This window comes from Pristis pectinata, chromosome 2, assembly GCF_009764475.1.
Source record: "Pristis pectinata isolate sPriPec2 chromosome 2, sPriPec2.1.pri, whole genome shotgun sequence".
Lineage (NCBI taxonomy): Eukaryota > Metazoa > Chordata > Chondrichthyes > Rhinopristiformes > Pristidae > Pristis > Pristis pectinata.
The window spans coordinates 105,520,732-105,538,233 of NC_067406.1; the positions used below are offsets into that span (position 1 = coordinate 105,520,732).

At 40.0% G+C, this 17,502-nt stretch overlaps 1 protein-coding gene across 1 annotated transcript in view; it reads left to right on the top strand.

Moving 5' to 3' along the window:
• LOC127581534 (tryptophan 2,3-dioxygenase-like) overlaps positions 1-17,502 on the top strand; it is a 65,704-nt gene that overhangs the window by 35,063 nt on the left and 13,139 nt on the right. The window contains exons 9-11 of the mRNA XM_052036026.1: positions 7,436-7,493; positions 8,563-8,642; positions 8,733-8,823. Of these exons, the coding sequence (XP_051891986.1) occupies positions 7,436-7,493; positions 8,563-8,642; positions 8,733-8,823 (229 nt within the window). The remainder of the gene's footprint in view (positions 1-7,435; positions 7,494-8,562; positions 8,643-8,732; positions 8,824-17,502) is intronic.

Consider the following 17,502-nt stretch of genomic DNA (forward strand, 5'->3'; position numbering starts at 1 on the left):
ATCAAGAAGGCAGTTCCCCACCACCTTTTCTATGGTAATTAGAGAAGGGAAATGAATGTCGAGATTCCAAAAAAAAGGAATAAAAATTTGGTTGCCTGCCAACCTGAAAATAGCCCTATAAAATTTTTTATTAGTCAATCTTCTAATGAAGTTCATTAATTAATATTTGCCCCCAACTCTATGATCCTTAACTCGTGCAGTAATCGTTGATGTGACACCTTATTGAGTGCCTTTTGGAAATCTAGATTTGTATCAGTTCTGACGAAGGGGCTTTGACCTGCAGAATTAACTCTGGTTTTCTTCCCGCATGTTAAGTATTTCTGGCATTTTCTGCTTTTATTTTGGATTTCCAGCATCTGCAGTTTTTTTTCATACCTCTTGCATACACCTTGCCCTTTACATCCTCAGTAAATTCCAATAAATTTCTCAAACACTATTTCCCATTCACAAAAGCACATTGAGCCTACTTAATTGGATTACGATTTTGTTAGTGCTCTGCCCATTTTTCTTTCATGTATTCCAAAAGTTTCTGAATGACAGCTGTTAACGAACTTCCTGATTTTTTTTTTCCTTTCCCTCCTTTCTTGAAAACTGCATTCCATTTGGTTGTGACTTTTGCAGAATCTAGGGAATTTTGGAAGATGGCACAATGCATCTACGATCTCTGCAGCTAATTATTTTGAGACCTTGGGATGTAGGCAATCAAATCCTCAGGGCTTTAGTTCCATTAGTTTGCCTAGTAATTTTCAAGTTCCTCTTTCCCTTTTACCCCCTGATTTTCTGTTATGTTTGGGTTGCATATAGTGTTTTTAATGTGAAGAGAGAAAGAAAATATTTGTTCAAGGTGTTTGTTATGTTTATGATTTCCCATGACCAATTCCCAAGCCTCTTACTCCTCTAAGATGAGAATATTTACTTTAGCAACTCACTTTTATATACTTGTAGAATCTCTATTTTTTATAGTTCTACTCTCATAATCTTTTTTTCTGGCTTTTTTTTTAGTCATGCATGGCTATCTCAAATGTCTTTCTTTCAGTTTGATACCATTGTTAACTTTTATTCGTTAATCATCAATGAATCATCTTTCTCATAAGGCCTTTATTTCTCAATGAAATATTTCTTAGAGCAATCATCATAGAATCATACAACATGGAAACAGATCCTTTGGGCTAGCAAGTCTACACTGACTGTATAGCACCCATTTACACTAATCCTACACTGATCCCATTTTATTCTTCTCATTTTCCCATCAACTCCCTGTGATTCTGCCACTCACCTGCACACTAGGAGCAATTTACAGTGGCTTGTTAACTTATCACCCTGCGTGTCTTCGGGATGTGGGAAGAAACTGGAGCTCCCAGAGGAACTCCATGCAGTCACAGGAAACTCCACACAGACAGCACAGCAGTTTAGGATTGAATCCGAGTCAGTAGAGCTGTGAGGCAGCAGTTCTACTACTTGTGTCACTGTGCCTCCCACCATGCTTTGTTGTGAATTATGAAACCTTTCCTTGAATATCTGCCACTACTTATCTGCCATCTTACCTTTAATCTTTTTTCATGATCGACTTTATTCAACCCTGCTTTCAACTCTTTGTAATTGCCTTTATTTAAGTTTAAGAGGTTAGTTTTAAACCTAGAGTTCTCGCTCTCAAACTATATGAGAAATTCTAACATGTTATGATTATTCTTCCCAATGGATCCTTTGCTACAAGACCACTCATTACACATGGCCAGACCTAAGACAGTCTGTTACCAGGATTTTTTCTGGCATAAATTTACTCTGTGACCTTGTCTTCAATCTATATGAAGATAAAAATCACTCATGATTATGTAGTATCTTTCTCACAAGTCCCTAAATTTCTTGATTTAGATGCTATCCTGTTGTGTAACTACAGTTTTTCCTCATAACTGAGACACTTCATCCCAGGCAGCATCCTGGTGAATCTCCTGTTCAGCCTCCCTCAAGCAATCACGTCCTTTCTATATTGTGGACCAAAACTGCACACAATATTCCAGGTGTGGCCTCACCAATGTTTTATAAAACTGTACCACAATTTCCAAGCTCTTGTATTCTATGCCCCAGCTAATGAAGGCTGGCATCCTGTATGCCTTCTTTACCATCCTTTCTACCTCTGCTGGCACCTTCAGGCATCTTTGGATTTGTACACCAAGGTCCCTATTTTCCTCAGTAGTTCATAGGGTCCTACCATTCATTGTGTAAGTCCCACCCTTAATTGACCTCCCAAAATACATTAATTCACACATATCAAGATTAAATTCCAGCAGCTATTGCTCTGTCCAATTTATCAGCTGATCAATATCTTTCTGTAGCCTGAGTTTATCCCCCTAGCTGTCCACGACGTCCTCAATTTTATCCATACGTTCATGCCGATTGTTTTGCCATGTGAAATTCACACTGTTTTATAACTCTCCAGATTCCATGAATTCCCAGTATCTCAGCAAGTGAATGTGAGTTAAGTGCGGCAATGCAATGCCTCCCTTGTTGCTGAGAATAGACTCTTCAACAAGGCCAAGCAGAGTGCTTGGCAGGTGGAATCTCATGCAGTCCAGGGCAAATTGGATCTAAAATTGGCTTGTTAATTGGAAGTAGAGAATGGTAGAGGTTTGTTTTTGTGGTTGGAAGTCTATAATCAGTGGTGTACCATGGGGATTGGCGCTGGAACCCATACTATTTGTTACAAACATTAATGATTTGGATGTGAATGTTGGAGGTAAGACTAGTAAGTTTGCAGATGACATGAAAATTGGTGCTGCTGTCAATACTAAGGAGGATGGACTTGGGGTGCAGGATGATATTAATGTGTTGGTAAAGTGGGCAGAACAATGGCAGATGGAAGTATGAGGTAATGCATTTTGGCAGGACTGATAAGGGTCGGGCAGACACAATGAGTGCTAGAGCTGTAGAGAGTATTGATGAATTGAGTATTGGTTCAAGAATCCATGAAGGTAGCAGCACAGATACTGTAGATAAGCTGGTGAGGAAGCCATATGGGATACTTGCCTTCATTAGGCAGGGCAAAGAATATAAGAGCAGGGAGGTCATGGTGTAATTTCATAAAATATTAGTTTGATCACAACTGGAGTTGTGTGTTCAGTTCTGATTACAACACTATAGGAAGGAGAGGGTGCAGAAGAGATTCCCCAGAATGTTGTCTGGGATCAAGCATTTCAACTGTGCAGAGAGACTGGATAGCCTGTGTTTGTTTTCCTGGGGGCAGCAGAGAGGGTAGATCATAAGAAACTTTTCCCTGTAGTAGATGTGTCAATGACCAGAGGGCATAGTTTCAAGAAAAAGAGATTGGAGATTCAAAGGGGATCTAAGAAAGGAATTTTTTCACCCGGGGGAGTTGGAATCTGGATAGCACTGTCTGAGAGTGGTGGAGGTAGAGTAACCCACAACATTAAAGAACTATTGTGACAAGCTCTTGAATCAGCAAGGCATTAATGGCTACAGAGCATGTGCTGGTAATTGGAATTATTATAGATAGCAACTTGATGGTTAGTATGGAGATGGTGGGCCAAAGGGCCTGTTCATGTGCTGTATGTCTGTGCAACCGGTTCATTCTGCAGACACTACATGTGGATGTGCACTTAGGTTGTATGTCCACACTGTATGTTCACATACGCTAAAAGCCTAAACTCTTTCTTTACTTCTTTGCACTGTGCTACTACTTCTGAGGAGATAATGATCAAATGTTCTTTCAGTAAATGATTATCCAGAAGCTCAGTCAACAACTGGGATCCAACCATCAGTATTGTTATAACTGAAAGTGCTGAACTGAGAAGTTTTCAGTCGAGCATTCCCTTCATAAAAAGAATGTTGAGGTGCAGAAGTTCATAATAAGCATTGTTAAATGAGCCTCAGATGTATACGTGAAGAATTAATGGTCTAAAGGGCAACAATTTATAATAAATATCATTGGCTTTTACATTTCAACTGCTTATGATGAATTACCTTTTTTTGAAATGCTGTGACTACTCTTGCATGGAAAAAAACTTAAGCTGTTGTGTGACTGGCACTAGGCTTACATAAGCAACAATGGAAATCCATTGCAATCCTTGAGAAATGTATAAATCTATTCTATTCTAATATCTCATTTACCAAAGTCATCTTTGTAAAATTCTTAAACAGTACAGGTAAAGATAGTGAGTATTTACACCCAAAACTAATCATTATGTTTTGAACTAGCAATCTCCATTTTTGAAATCAAATTCCTGATAACATATGAGAAGTGATTTAATGACTCAATGTTTCCAATGTGGTTCAGTGTACACACTGTACGCATTTCTGGAAATCACAGGAGCATACCTAATGTTCTCTTTGTACACTTACTTACAATGGGCAGTAAGTCACAGGAAACGTGTTTGCCAATTCCTGAGATGTTCTTTCTCTGATCACTACTTTCTGCTATGTGCAACAGATGATTATACCATCCCTGTAGTACATTTGTCTTTCAACATTTCATTTAGATCATAATCAGAAATAATTACCGAGGAAATTCTTTTGTGTTGCTCACTATTTTAGTGTGCTATGTGTGTGAATGTTTTGGAATTTATGGATGAATTACTGAAATGCAGTCATTCTGCATGGTGCGCTAAGTTCCAGAGACTTTGTCCAATGTGTATGTTTGCACTACATACAGGGATGTACACATCTGGCTTATTGGACATGCACAGAAAGATCACAGGGCAGATCTTCTTCTACCTTGTGTTTGATGGTTGTCTACGTCCAGGACCACAGTGTTCATTTTGCACTATCCACACCGCAGTCTTCTGTGGAGAGCTCAATCTACAACACATTGGTGGATGTGGGACAACACAGGACTCTTACTGATACAAGTAGTCAGCCACAGGGATACAAATGAGGTTGGCAATGGTGAGGCCTGCCTCTGACCAGTGTCAAACCAGCTGATTAAATTTAATGTTTACGAATGTCTTTGATATGTACAAACATTCCTTATTGCTAAGGACCTATGAAAGATTGAAATTGTGTTTAAAATGTTTATAATTGTTGAAAATAATGAAGTTAAAAGTGTAAAATCTTAATTAGACCAATTAAAAAAAAATAAACTAATGAAATCAAGTATAAACACTTTAACTCATCTTTTCCGTGGCAGTCAATTTCTCAGATTGATGTTAATTGTCTTGTTACTTGCTGTAGCTTCAGCCAGTGGATTTTTCTGCCAGAAGGTTGGGAATTCTGAGGAAGCTTGCCCTGTCTGGTAGGGTGACCAGACAACATAGACATCCCACGTCTGGCACTCTGGCATTGCAGGCTTCCTCCTGACGTAGGGTCTTTGACCTGAAACATTAAGTCTGTTTCTCTTTCCACAGATGCTGCCTGATCTGCTGATTTATTTCCAGCATATTCTGTTTTTATTAATCTTCAAAATTGTCCAGTTTCTGGGACGTCTGCTGACAGATCCAATGTAGATCTCAGTGGAAGATTTGTCCCAATATTCATCATGTCATGCTTATTTGGATGATTTACAGTGGAAATTGGATTTTTTTTCTGATTTAGAAACATTGTGGCGTGCTCACAGAGAACCTGGATTTGAAGACAGTTCATTCACAGCAGCTTTGCCATTTATACTGCTACTCAGCCACTTCTGCAGAGTGCCCCACTGCACAGTGGAATCTTACTAGGGTAGAGAGACCATCAAAGACTGTCCCTAATGCAATTGATGAGGTGCATGGTCTTTTTTCAAGTTATCACCTCTTTTTCATGGGTCGCCCTGCTGGGATTACTGACAGACGTGGCCAGGGACTTTGTGTTATGAAGGGAAAGAGGACTTGAGTTCTTAAACCACAAGAGAGCTGAGAGTCACACTCTTACCTCCAGCTCCCTGAGGACCAATATATCCATAGATTTTCTAAGTGGGTATATATAAAGATCTTTTATGGGCAGACCTCTGTCAATGCATTCATGCCTGGACTCCACTGCCTATTAGTTGCATAGAACTCCATTCATGCCTGGACTCCACTACCTATTAGTTGCATAGTTGCATAGAATTTTCTGGCCTTGTAAAGCATTTCACAGTTGTGCAGCAGGTTGAGATACTGCCTCTCAGTGCCAGAGATCGGGTTCAATCCTGACCTCAGGTACTGTCTGTGTGGAGTTTGTACATTCTTCCTATGACTGCGTGGCTTCCTTCGAGTGCTCCAGTTTCCTCCCATATCCCAAAGACGTGCAGCTTGATAGGTTAATTGGCCACTGTACATTGGCCCTGGTGTGTAGGTGAGTGGTTGAATCTGAGAGTATTGATGAGAATGCAGAGAATAAAAAACTCGGTTAATGTAGGATTATTGTAAATGGATGGGTGATAGTCAGTGCAGAGTTGGTGGGCCAAATGGCCTGTTTCTGTGCTGTATCTCTCTATGACTTTAGGAATCATTTGAGACTGCTGTGGCTAAGCAATGCTACATTTCCCTGTTTCTTGCTTTAGGAAGGTCCACTGGTGCTCTGTACTCATAGAAAAGGGACTTTGTTGAGCAGACATATTAGTTGGAGTAGACAAATGGATTTGTGAGGATTACGGACACCATGAAAGTTCAGGCTCCACTTAAGCGCACAAAGTAAAATGAAGTGCCAGGGCAATTATTTCCAGAATTTGCAGCTGGAGTTCTGTCCATGCTTTGTGGCTGCAGCGTGTGGCATATTCCTGCTAGAACCTCCTTACTATTGTCTCCTATCATGAAGTTGAGATGACTTTGTAGACTTGCTTCCTGAAGACCATTGATAGATAGGGAATAACTGTTGCGAGCTCTTCCATTCCTTCTGCTTCTTTCACTTTCCTCTCTGTTCTTGCCCTGTCCACATTTTTGTAATAATGCTGGGAATGGCAACAAAAGCACTCACGTATGGGTTTTGCTCAAGTTTTGAAAGGAAAGCACACGGTTCTTCTTCATACTTATTTATTTAACTCCCCTTGTAATGAATAATAACCTTCTGCTAGCTTTCCTAATTACTTGCTGTACCTGTTTAATTGTCCTTTGTGAATCATGCATGAATCATGCACTGGGACACTAGGATTCCTCTCCATCTCAGAGCTCTGCAATCTCCCACCATTTAAAAAAAAATGTTTATTTATTTTTCCTGCAATGGACAACATCATCTGTCAGTGAGTGACTAAAATGTGCTGCCCATGTTGATGATGTCAACATGTGCACAAAATACGACAGAGACATAAAACTCATGCTTGGGTGAATTGTGACAGGAGGTGTCCCGTCCGGTTTCCTGATGGACAGGACTTCAGTGGGAAATGGGCATAGACATTTCAAACCAAGCACAAAATGCTTTTATGCAAAAAGTATGTCTATAAAGGAGGTGCAAATCAGTCCAGTTTCCAGTTTGTGTCCAGAAGCTGAACTGTGGGTTCCAATCTCAGTAAACTTGTGCTTTTTCTCTTCAGGTGAACGGAGAGTATCATACAAAGCATTGCAAGGGGCTCTCATGATCTACTTCTACAGGTTAGTAACATCAAAATAATAGGGGGAGAGGTGGAGGAGGTGTAGGTGTATCAGCAGATGTCTACAACCTCTGATTAAATTTAGTCAGTTTATTTCACAAGCTTTGATTCCCTGCTTATGTACTTCCAACAGGTAACAGATGGAAAGTTCTTTGCTGTGTACTTACATTTCCCTCCACATTCTTCCTGTGAGTGCTACTTTGGCAGGGTTGGAGCATGGAATTGGTCATTATAACATCCAGAATGAATATTGACTGCAACAAATGCAGAATTGTTTAACAATGTAAGCAATCACAGTACACAAGCATTGCTGGTTATAATATTTGTAGTATGAATCCTGATATGAAATTAGAATAAGTAAAAAAACAATAAGGGGTTAAACTTTTTGAAGAATTCTGACAGTGAACCATAACTTAATTGGAAACCCCTCTGGAATGGCATTATTAGCCAGTTATCTTGTTTCTTCAGTTTCTAGTAAAGTTATAGAAGGAGATTTGGATAACCTCTGCATAATGTTTGGATGATTCAGAACAGGGCGTTATTGCATATATTCCTATATCCTAACTTGCGAATGCTTCGAGTAGAGGCTATTATGGCTAAGCTTTTGACCCGGTTGAGGTTAAAAAAAACTGCATTAGTAACTGGCTGCCTATTATAAAACCATACTGATTTTTGGATGGGGTGTAGAATGAACATCTGAGCTGACGCATTAATTTCTTATCCTTGTCAAAGCTGAAAATTGATCCTGCATGTACAGAAGAAAATTTGGATGTTTGTGGCAGGGGAAGAAACATATTTATGAGGAAAGTGTGCAGACATTTGATTCTTTGGATTGTTTGGCCAAAGAACCAATTGAAATACAGTGAGCCAACTGAACTCCTTGTGTGATATAATTCTCAATCGTTTTACATTAAGCACAAGACTTTCATTCAGGTTCCTGCAGAGAGGTGAAGGCAGACTTTTTTGCTCACTCTTTTGGTGCATAGCTTCAGAGGACTGAATATTGAACTAACTTTAAAATGGAGATGAAATTGTAAAAGGTAACTATCATTTACTTCTACTGTCTCCAGAGAAGAACCACGTTTCCAGTTGCCATTCCAGTTACTGAATGCACTCATGGATGTTGATGCACTTATGACTAAATGGAGATGTAAGTTAGTTATCCTTCAAACTATATATATTTGCATAAGATGCATAAAAGCATGTTATTGTTAAAGTTGTAATTCTTGTTTTTCCTAAGATAACCACGTTTGTATGGTGCAAAGGATGATTGGTGGTAAAGCTGGCACTGGTGGATCATCTGGTTATCAATATTTACGTTCTACTATGAGGTAGGTTAAAGGACAACCATTTCCCTGGCCTTCCATTAATCTTCTCCCAAAGTTGCAGTGGAAAATTGACAGAACTCCAATAGAATTTGATGATGGTTATTACAATTCAATATATATATTAATTTGAACACTGAAGTCACATCTCCTTTTTGCTTCTCTAGGTAAAATAATCCCTCATTTTTCTCAAGATTTAATTGTGGTCAGTTCAATGGTGCTTGTCTGGACTGCTTCTTGATGCTGAATATCTTTGCTGTGGTATTATAGGATATGTCATTATCATGTTAACTGTATCCCTCTGGCTATACTACTAATTTTCAATTAGCTTTCCTTCCTACAGCTGAGTATTGCATTCAGTTTCATCTGATAACCACAAGTTGTCTCTGAGTAAATTCATCTATTCTTTGCTAGCATAGTTACTGCTGGTTCCATCATCCATTGGAGAATCCACCCAATATTTATTTAATTAATTTTGTGGGTTTTGCCATTACAGGTGAGATTTGACATTACTGATGAAATATCAGCCCGATCAGGTTGCTTGAGTTACATGATCAGCTTTGACCTAGTGAAAATTTAATCCACTTATTGCCATATTCTAATCTTGTTACCTTACATTTGTCTACACAGTGTCATTTGCCAGCCAGCATCCCACTTTTACAATTTCTCAAAATTCCTTTGTGTTCAGTTTGCTTATTTGGCCACGTCTCATTGTGTTGCCTTGTGCAAACTGTGAATGGTTTCTTTCTGCTTCAAGTTCAAATCATTAATGTACATTCTAAACAGCAACAAATTCAGACAGGGCATTAACCTGTGATTTCGCTGCGAACACTGAGATCAACTCATTAAATTTGCTAATTTTTTATCACACTCTTCAGTCAGACTGAAAACTGAAATCTAGCTCTTGGTTATAATTTTGGTTCAGTCCACGGAAGTACCATAGATTCATATTTTGAAATAATGGTGGACAATTTTTGTGTGATTTCCCTGAACCTCTTGTACAACCTTGCTGAAGATTGGCAGATACTTTGGAAGAACTGCATAAACAGCATTTTCCTGGGCCTTCTCCAAGGTTACTAGTGAAAATTGGGAAAAATCCCAAATAAATACCTGGAAAATCTTTTTATATCCCCTTTTCTCCATTACTTCCAAGAACCTTTCTATATTATTTGAATGCACTTCTAGACATAACTGAATTTTCTTCAGTTGTCGAGAGTGGAGAATTTTGATCTGGGGCCACAGTCATAGTCTAAGACAGAAGAAAAATATTTTTAACTAAGAGGTTTGTAAATCTGTGGAGTTCTTTACCCAGACAAGCTGTGGATACGTAGTCATTGAATACACTCATAGTTGAGATTGATAGACTTTTGGACATTAAAGAAATCAGAAGACATATGGGTCATGTGGGAAAGTGGATGAGGTGCATGAATAGCTATGACCTTATTGAATGCTAGAGCAGGCTTGAGCGGTCATATAGTCTATTACTGCTTATATTTCTATGTTCTTGTATTCATATTCCTCACCTACTACTGTGCCAAACCAGCTATTTTATCTAGACTTCAAAATCACCTTTCTAAAGCTGAACATTCCTGCTGTATTTGTTTTCTTTTCCATCATAGGCAAAGTTCCACTATGCTGTGAAGCCCACTGCCAGGCTGCCTCCCTTTCTGATCATTTCTACCCTCATTATTATATTCTTTGGTTCCTTGACCAAATAGAGGAAAATTGAATTGAGAAAAAAAATAGGTAAAGTGTAAACTGGGGCTGCTTATCTAGAGTCTAAGTCTAAAACTCACGCTTAAGACCAAATTAACCCCCATCATTTCAGTTATTAATTCAATATTGTGTCCAGGATCTTGCTTTCACTGTTATCACATCTTTTATTTACTCTTATTTGTTCTTTGTGATAAAAAGATTACTGAGAATACATTGTTTTTTTTAAAGTTCGAATAACATTGTGGTCTTGGATGTTTTTTAACATTGATATGAAATTCAGTACTTCTACAACTTATTAAAAACACTGAGTTCATTTTTTTCTATTATAGCAAGTTGATTTATGTGTTTGCAACTGAAGAATCAATATGGTACTTTGGTGAAGGGAGGACAAAATGGGGGAATAATTGGACTAGAGCACACTGGCAAAATCCAGTCTGCATTTAAAAACTATGTATATGTAATGTTTTCACATTTTATAAAAGAAACATTGGGAACAGAGACATCAGGGCAGTCAGATAGAACATAGAACAGTACAGCACAGGAAGAGGCCCTTCGAACCATGATGTCTGTGCCGATCACAACGCTGAATTAAACTAAATTCATAGGATGAGTTTCTTGATAGTACAGACTGAATAACTGGGAGATGCAAAATTAAGGTGCTCTGTAACTATGTGCGACAAAAGTTAGCGTGTTTCAACCTGCAGAGTTTATATAATCAATGGTTTGGAAGCTGGCTTGTAACAGGAGTTGATTCTTATTGTGCATGTCTCTTTGCATGGCAACAGACACAGGGTGTAATGATGAAACTTCTCGTGTAGGACTGAACTTCTATGCTTTACACATGAATAGTCCTTTGAACTTTCTGAAAGGAAACTATGTTAATACTATATGAGGTGGCATTCAGTTTGATTTGCAAGCTGTGTATAGACATACGGAACACAAACATGATTAATGAGGGATGATTAATAAATTTGGTATAAAAGTATGTGCACATTTAAGCAATAAAACTTGTTCATGCTATCTTATTTCAAAAATCTTTTAATAAATATAAGAGTATAATCTCTGATGAGGAATAAGAATGCTGTTTCTTAAAGCTGCTACTTGCCTTTCTGGTGCTTATTCTGCTTTTTAAACTCTCATTGATACACAGAGGTAAATATATGTGAACACCAAAGTATTCAACTTCCTTCAACATATAAACATTATTAAAGAACTATCAAATATACTTCGTAATTCTCTCTAATAGCTTGTATTCATTTGAAATATTAGAGCAGTGACCACAATCCAAAATACTTTATTGGTTATGTTGTGCTTTGGGAAGTTGTTTTATTTATTCATTTTCTTTTGGGGGATGTGGGTGTTGCTGGCAATCCCTTATTGCCCATCCCTAATTGCGTTTGAGAAGTTGATGATGAGCCACCTTGTTTAACTCTGCAATCCTTCTGATGAAGATATTTCAGCGGTGGTGTTACATAGAAATTTCCAGGATTTAGACTCAGGGATGATGAAGGTTGTATATTTCTAAGCCAGGATGGAGTGCAGTTTGCAGAATGTGCAAATTCGTGGTGTTCCCATGCACCTGAAGTTCTTGCCCTTCTTGGTGGTACAGATCTCAGGCTTGGGAAATGATGTCAGAGTAGCCTAGGCAAGTAACTATAGTGCATTTGTTGATAGTACACATGGCAGCCAGTTTACACAAGGAGTGAAATTTAGGATAGTAGATGGCATAGCAATCAAACAGGGTCTTTTGCCCTGGATAGTCTCAAGCCTCTTGAATGTTATTGAAGCTGCACTCACCCAGGCAAGTGTACTTCCTGATGTCCCTAGTGGAATGGCTTTGTGCTATCAGGCGAGTCACTTGTTGTAGGGTATCCAGTGTCTGACCTACGCTTGTGACCATTGTACTTACACGGGTGGTCTGGTTAATGTCTAAGCAATAGTGATCTTCAGGATGTTGATGTGGGGGAATTGAAGTTGGTAAAGCCATTGAATGTCAAGGGTGGTTGGTTTAACTCTGTTGTTGGAGATTGTCATTGTCTGGCAGTTTTGTGTTTCAAATATTACTTGTCATTTGTCTGCTTATGTCTGTATTTTATCTAGATTGTGCTGTGTGTAGACATGGACTGGTTCATGTACTGAGGAGTCAGGAATGGAATTGAACTTTGTGCAGTTATCAGAGAACATCCCCACTTTTAACTTGATGTAAGGGAGGTCAACAATGAAACAGCTGAAGATGGTTGGGCCTAGGACACTGTGTACATAACAGTGTTGTTGGTATACTGGAACAGCTTGGCTAGAGGTATAACCAATTCTGGGGCAAAAGTACTAGAGCCAGGATGCTTCTGGTCTCACAACCTTTGATGTACCCAATGCTCCCAACCATTTCTTAATATTATGTGGAGTGAATTGATTGGTTTCTTTAATGGTGAGGAAGCCACGACAGATCACTCACTCAGTACTGAATATGATTACGCTTCATTCAGTTTTGCCTTGAGCACTTGCACATAAGGCCACACCATCAATGAGAAAGCAGATATTCTTGGAGCTTCCTCCTCATGTTTGTTTTTTAATTGTCCACTACCATTCATGATGAGATGTGGCAGAACTACAGAGCTTTAATCTTATCCTTCATTTATAAAATAGCACAACTGTGCCTATTGCTTGCTGTTTTGCTTGCTTGTAGAACTTTATTGCAGTTTCCCCTGGGTTGTGCCTCATTTATGATGGTGTCCATTTCAGCCAATGCTGATGGTCTGTAATGCTTCATGGATGCCTATTTTGAAACTACCAGGCCTGGTCTGAGTCTGTCTCATTTACCACGATTGCTATTGCCACAAAACATTGGAATGTGTCCTTGTCTGAAGACAGGGCCTTGTCTCTAGTGCAGCGGTAACTTCCGCCAGTCCTGTTACGGACGGGTGCATCTGCCACAAGCTGATCGGTAAGGATGAGGTCAAGCAGACTTATCCCTTGGGTTGATTCGCTTGCAACTTTTCACCTGCCCATTCTGGCAGCTGCATCCTGCAGAACTCAGCCAGCTCGGTCAATGGTGGTGCTACCAACTCCTTGTTGGTGATAGACATTGAAGTACCCGACCCAGAGTACCTACTGGGTGGGGGACTTAAGTGCTTCTTCCTATTCACCATGGAGGAGCACTGATTGGACAGGTTAAGGAAGTGGGTTATCAGGAGGAGATCCCGTGTCCATTGATGACCTGAAGGCATGAGGATTCATGGGGTCTAGAGTCAATGTTGTGGGCTTTCTGGTCTCTTGTTCCTACCTGTATACCACTGTGCCACCCCCCATGCCAGGATGTACCCAAGGAGAGTGATGGAGAATCTAGAACACTGTCTATGTTGTGGTGCAAAGGATCTTTCACACTGGCTGTTCTTCAAGTCAAACAGAAACACATTTATTCTCATCAATCTTACACTTGCAAGTGAGGGAAGGTCTCTCTCACTGTACCAGGCGTGGTCCATACATTTTCACTCATTATACAGAACATAGCATTTTTAAGCATAATCAGAGACATATTACACCACCTTCATCCAATGCACAGACATATAGTTAGCAGCCATTCAGGTACAGATGATGTTACACCAGTCGATTCTGATATCATTACCCCTGAGTGATCAACATATCTGAAGACACTGGTAAACTCATGATCAGGTTTCCTCTCTTTGGTGGGTGGCTGCACTAACTGGGCATTAAACTCCCATTACTCTGACATTCATCCTTGGAGGCTTTCTGGAGCTATCTTTGCTACTACCCTTCAGCTAGCCCCATTATCTCCATATACACTAACACAGAGGCTGTTTAGTCTAGCAACTCCCTGCAGTGATAAAAGTGTCTCTAGCAAATGATATTATATGGATATACTATTACCATTCAAGGTCAAGTGTGCAATCTATGTGTCTCTTTCCTTGTCCTGTTCCAGCAAGTCTGTTGCCATGCTCATCGAACTGTTACTGCAAAAATTTTAACTACTAAATAAACCACACACCCCATCCCTTAATGACCAACAAGAAACAGCAGGTATATACTGCTACAGTCTCTTTGTGCTCATAGGTTAATGAACATAGAACCTAGAACAGTACTGCACAGAACAGGCCCTTTGGCCCACAATGTAGTGCTGACATAGCTAATCCCTCCTACTTACAGAATGCCCATATCCCTCTATTTTCCTCTTATTCATGTGCCCATCTAAGCCCCTTTTAAAAGCCCCCAATGAATTTGCCTCCACCACCCTATCAGGCAATGTATTCCAGGCATCCACTACTCTCTGAGTAAAAAAACGTACCCTTCGCATCTGTTCTGAACCTACCCACCCCCCCCCCCCACCTTAAATGCATGCCCTCTGGTATTGGATCGCTCAATAATGGGAAAAAGATATTGCTTATCCGCTCTATCTATGCCTTTCATAACTTTATACACTTCAGACAGATCACCCCTCAGCCTCTGCCACTCCAGAGAAAAGAGCCCAAGTTTGTCCAGCCTTGCATTATTGTCCTATTATCCTGTATAGTCCAAGTTCCCACTTCAGGCTACAAGATATAACTTTTGTAAGCGGGAGTACATCAGGCTCTTGCTTCGCTGTGGAATAGATATTTGAACTTGAACACTAGTCTCCTGTTGTTTGTAAGGAGGACTTTGTAAGATCCATTGGGCTGGGGACAATCCTCCCAGTCAGAATTCAATGGCGAGACCAACGTCGGGTGACCTGTCTGATTTTACTTTCTTTCTGTTTTAATGTTATGGTACAAGTGAGTGACTTGTTCAGTCAGTTTAGAGGGATATGCCCACAGCATTGAGGGTCTGGATTCACATATAAACTAAGACTGGGTAAGGACAATGGCACATGGAATTTAATCCTGGAAAGTGCAAGGTAATGCATTTTTGGAGGACAGTTAAGCCTGAGATATACACAATGAATGGTATGAGCCTCAGAGGGACCTTGGTATAAGTGGCCAAGAGGAGGCTGAATCAAAGGGTCTGCTGGAACTGTCCTGTTTGTGGATCTCAATTAGGAAGCAAAAGCTGGCAGTGTGGGTATGGGGCATTACCAGGTTGGAGGCTGTGGAGGGAAGATCCTCTGATAAAATGAGATCTACGACAGTCTGGGAGACAATGGCTTGATGCAGTTTGGTGGGATCATGGCCCACAGGGAGGTATGAGGTGTGCTTGCTGCAACCTAGTAGAAGACTGGTGCACACCAGGGTCGGAAAGTTCATGTGTGAGAACTGACTGCTGCCACCTCTGGGAGCAGAGTGATGCTCTTCAGAAATAGGTGGATGTCAACTGAGAACACACTATTGCTGTTGGGGACCAGAATTCTGCCTTTCGTGAGTAGATTGCAGTGTGTTGATATGGGTCTGGAGGGAGTGACTGCAGGAGTACTGTCTGAATCATACCACACATGAAGCATGTATACTTTAGTGTATGGACATAGGGTGCTCGGGAGAGTACCAGTGGCATTATAGAACTGGAAAATGCTGTCTTTTCTCAGGGGACCAGCATCTTTCTTTCCACCACTGGTTCCCCAGAGACACCCATCCATGCACCCACAGTCAGCTACCCCAGACTGTGGCTGCTCAATTTGGTGCAGTTTCCAGCCAGGCCTGTGAGAATTGTGCTTAATTGTCATCAGTAGATGCAAACGTGAAAGGTATAAAGCATCTACCGCCTTGGCTGTAACGACAGGGTAGGCGCTACACTCAAGCGGCAGCACAGGTAAGCCAACTTGGAAGGCTTCCACTGAGGGCAGACACAAGGGTGTCTCTTTAGTAACTTTCATTTGACTTTTACATTGGAAAAACTTGTGTTCTTAGAATTTCTCACAATTTCTTTCCAGAACCATCTCCCATCTTCTCTTCCTGCTGCTCCTCTTCATCCTCCTACTGGAGGACCTTGTGCAGCACACCCACCAAGAGTACCACAGAAACATCTGTGGCAAAAGTGTATTAAGTACAGAAGAGGCAGTGCATCTCACCCAATGTCACAGTTGGGTATTGTGACCCATAGCATCCTCCAAAGTTCATTGCAGAATTGAGTACACTGTGGCTGAGTAGTTGCAGCTACAGAGAATGGAATGACATGAAAAAGAAGTCCTCTGATTGTTCTGTAGGGCTTCCAAAACAGAGAAAGATAGCCCAGCTTCAGCTGCAAAATAAACTGCAGACAAGTGTTGTATAATTCCATGCACATCCCGTACAACTGATGTCTTAAGCAGATTGACATGAACTGCACCAAGAAATGCAGGTCTGAATTTTGTGAACTACATGCATCACAGAAAATGGCAATGTTTCTGCAGGCAATACAAAAAAGCATTGAAATTCATTTGCATTGAGTAAGGCACCTTTTTCTCAGAAGCCATCTTGATGTGGGATTGTATCCTAATCTTTTACAAAATGAAATGGTCAAGGAAGCCTAATGCATGATAAATTTATTTTTTTTCCAGTCACTCTTCAGAATTGCCTGAATTGCTGAGGAGGAACTTATCTGAGACTCTTAGCTGGGAATGAGCTGACACTGAGGAGAATTGTTAAATAGGACTGACAATAAAATTGAGAAACCACAAAAAGGTTGACTTTTCAGAAACCTGATATGACTTTTGGTATCAGTTGTTATGGTGATGAATTTTTATTGATGCATAAAGATGCATTGGAACTAAGAAGGATGTTTGGGGACTTTGAATTCTTGGGGAGCAACTTCTTTTAATGATGAATGGAGTTTTCCAATGGATTGAAAATTTAAATTATGTGAAGAATCCTGGCTAGTACAAATATACTACCATGATGAAATAATTAATGAGAAGCCATCTACTCGGCTCCACCCTCACTTCTCCCACAATGCTGTCTGTGACCTTGCTATTTCTAATTCATTGCCATATTCCATGATCTAATGCTGCTGGCTTTTCTGGAATCAAGAATTCTCTTCACTTTTACCTTTTGTGCTAAATTCATTTAAGCA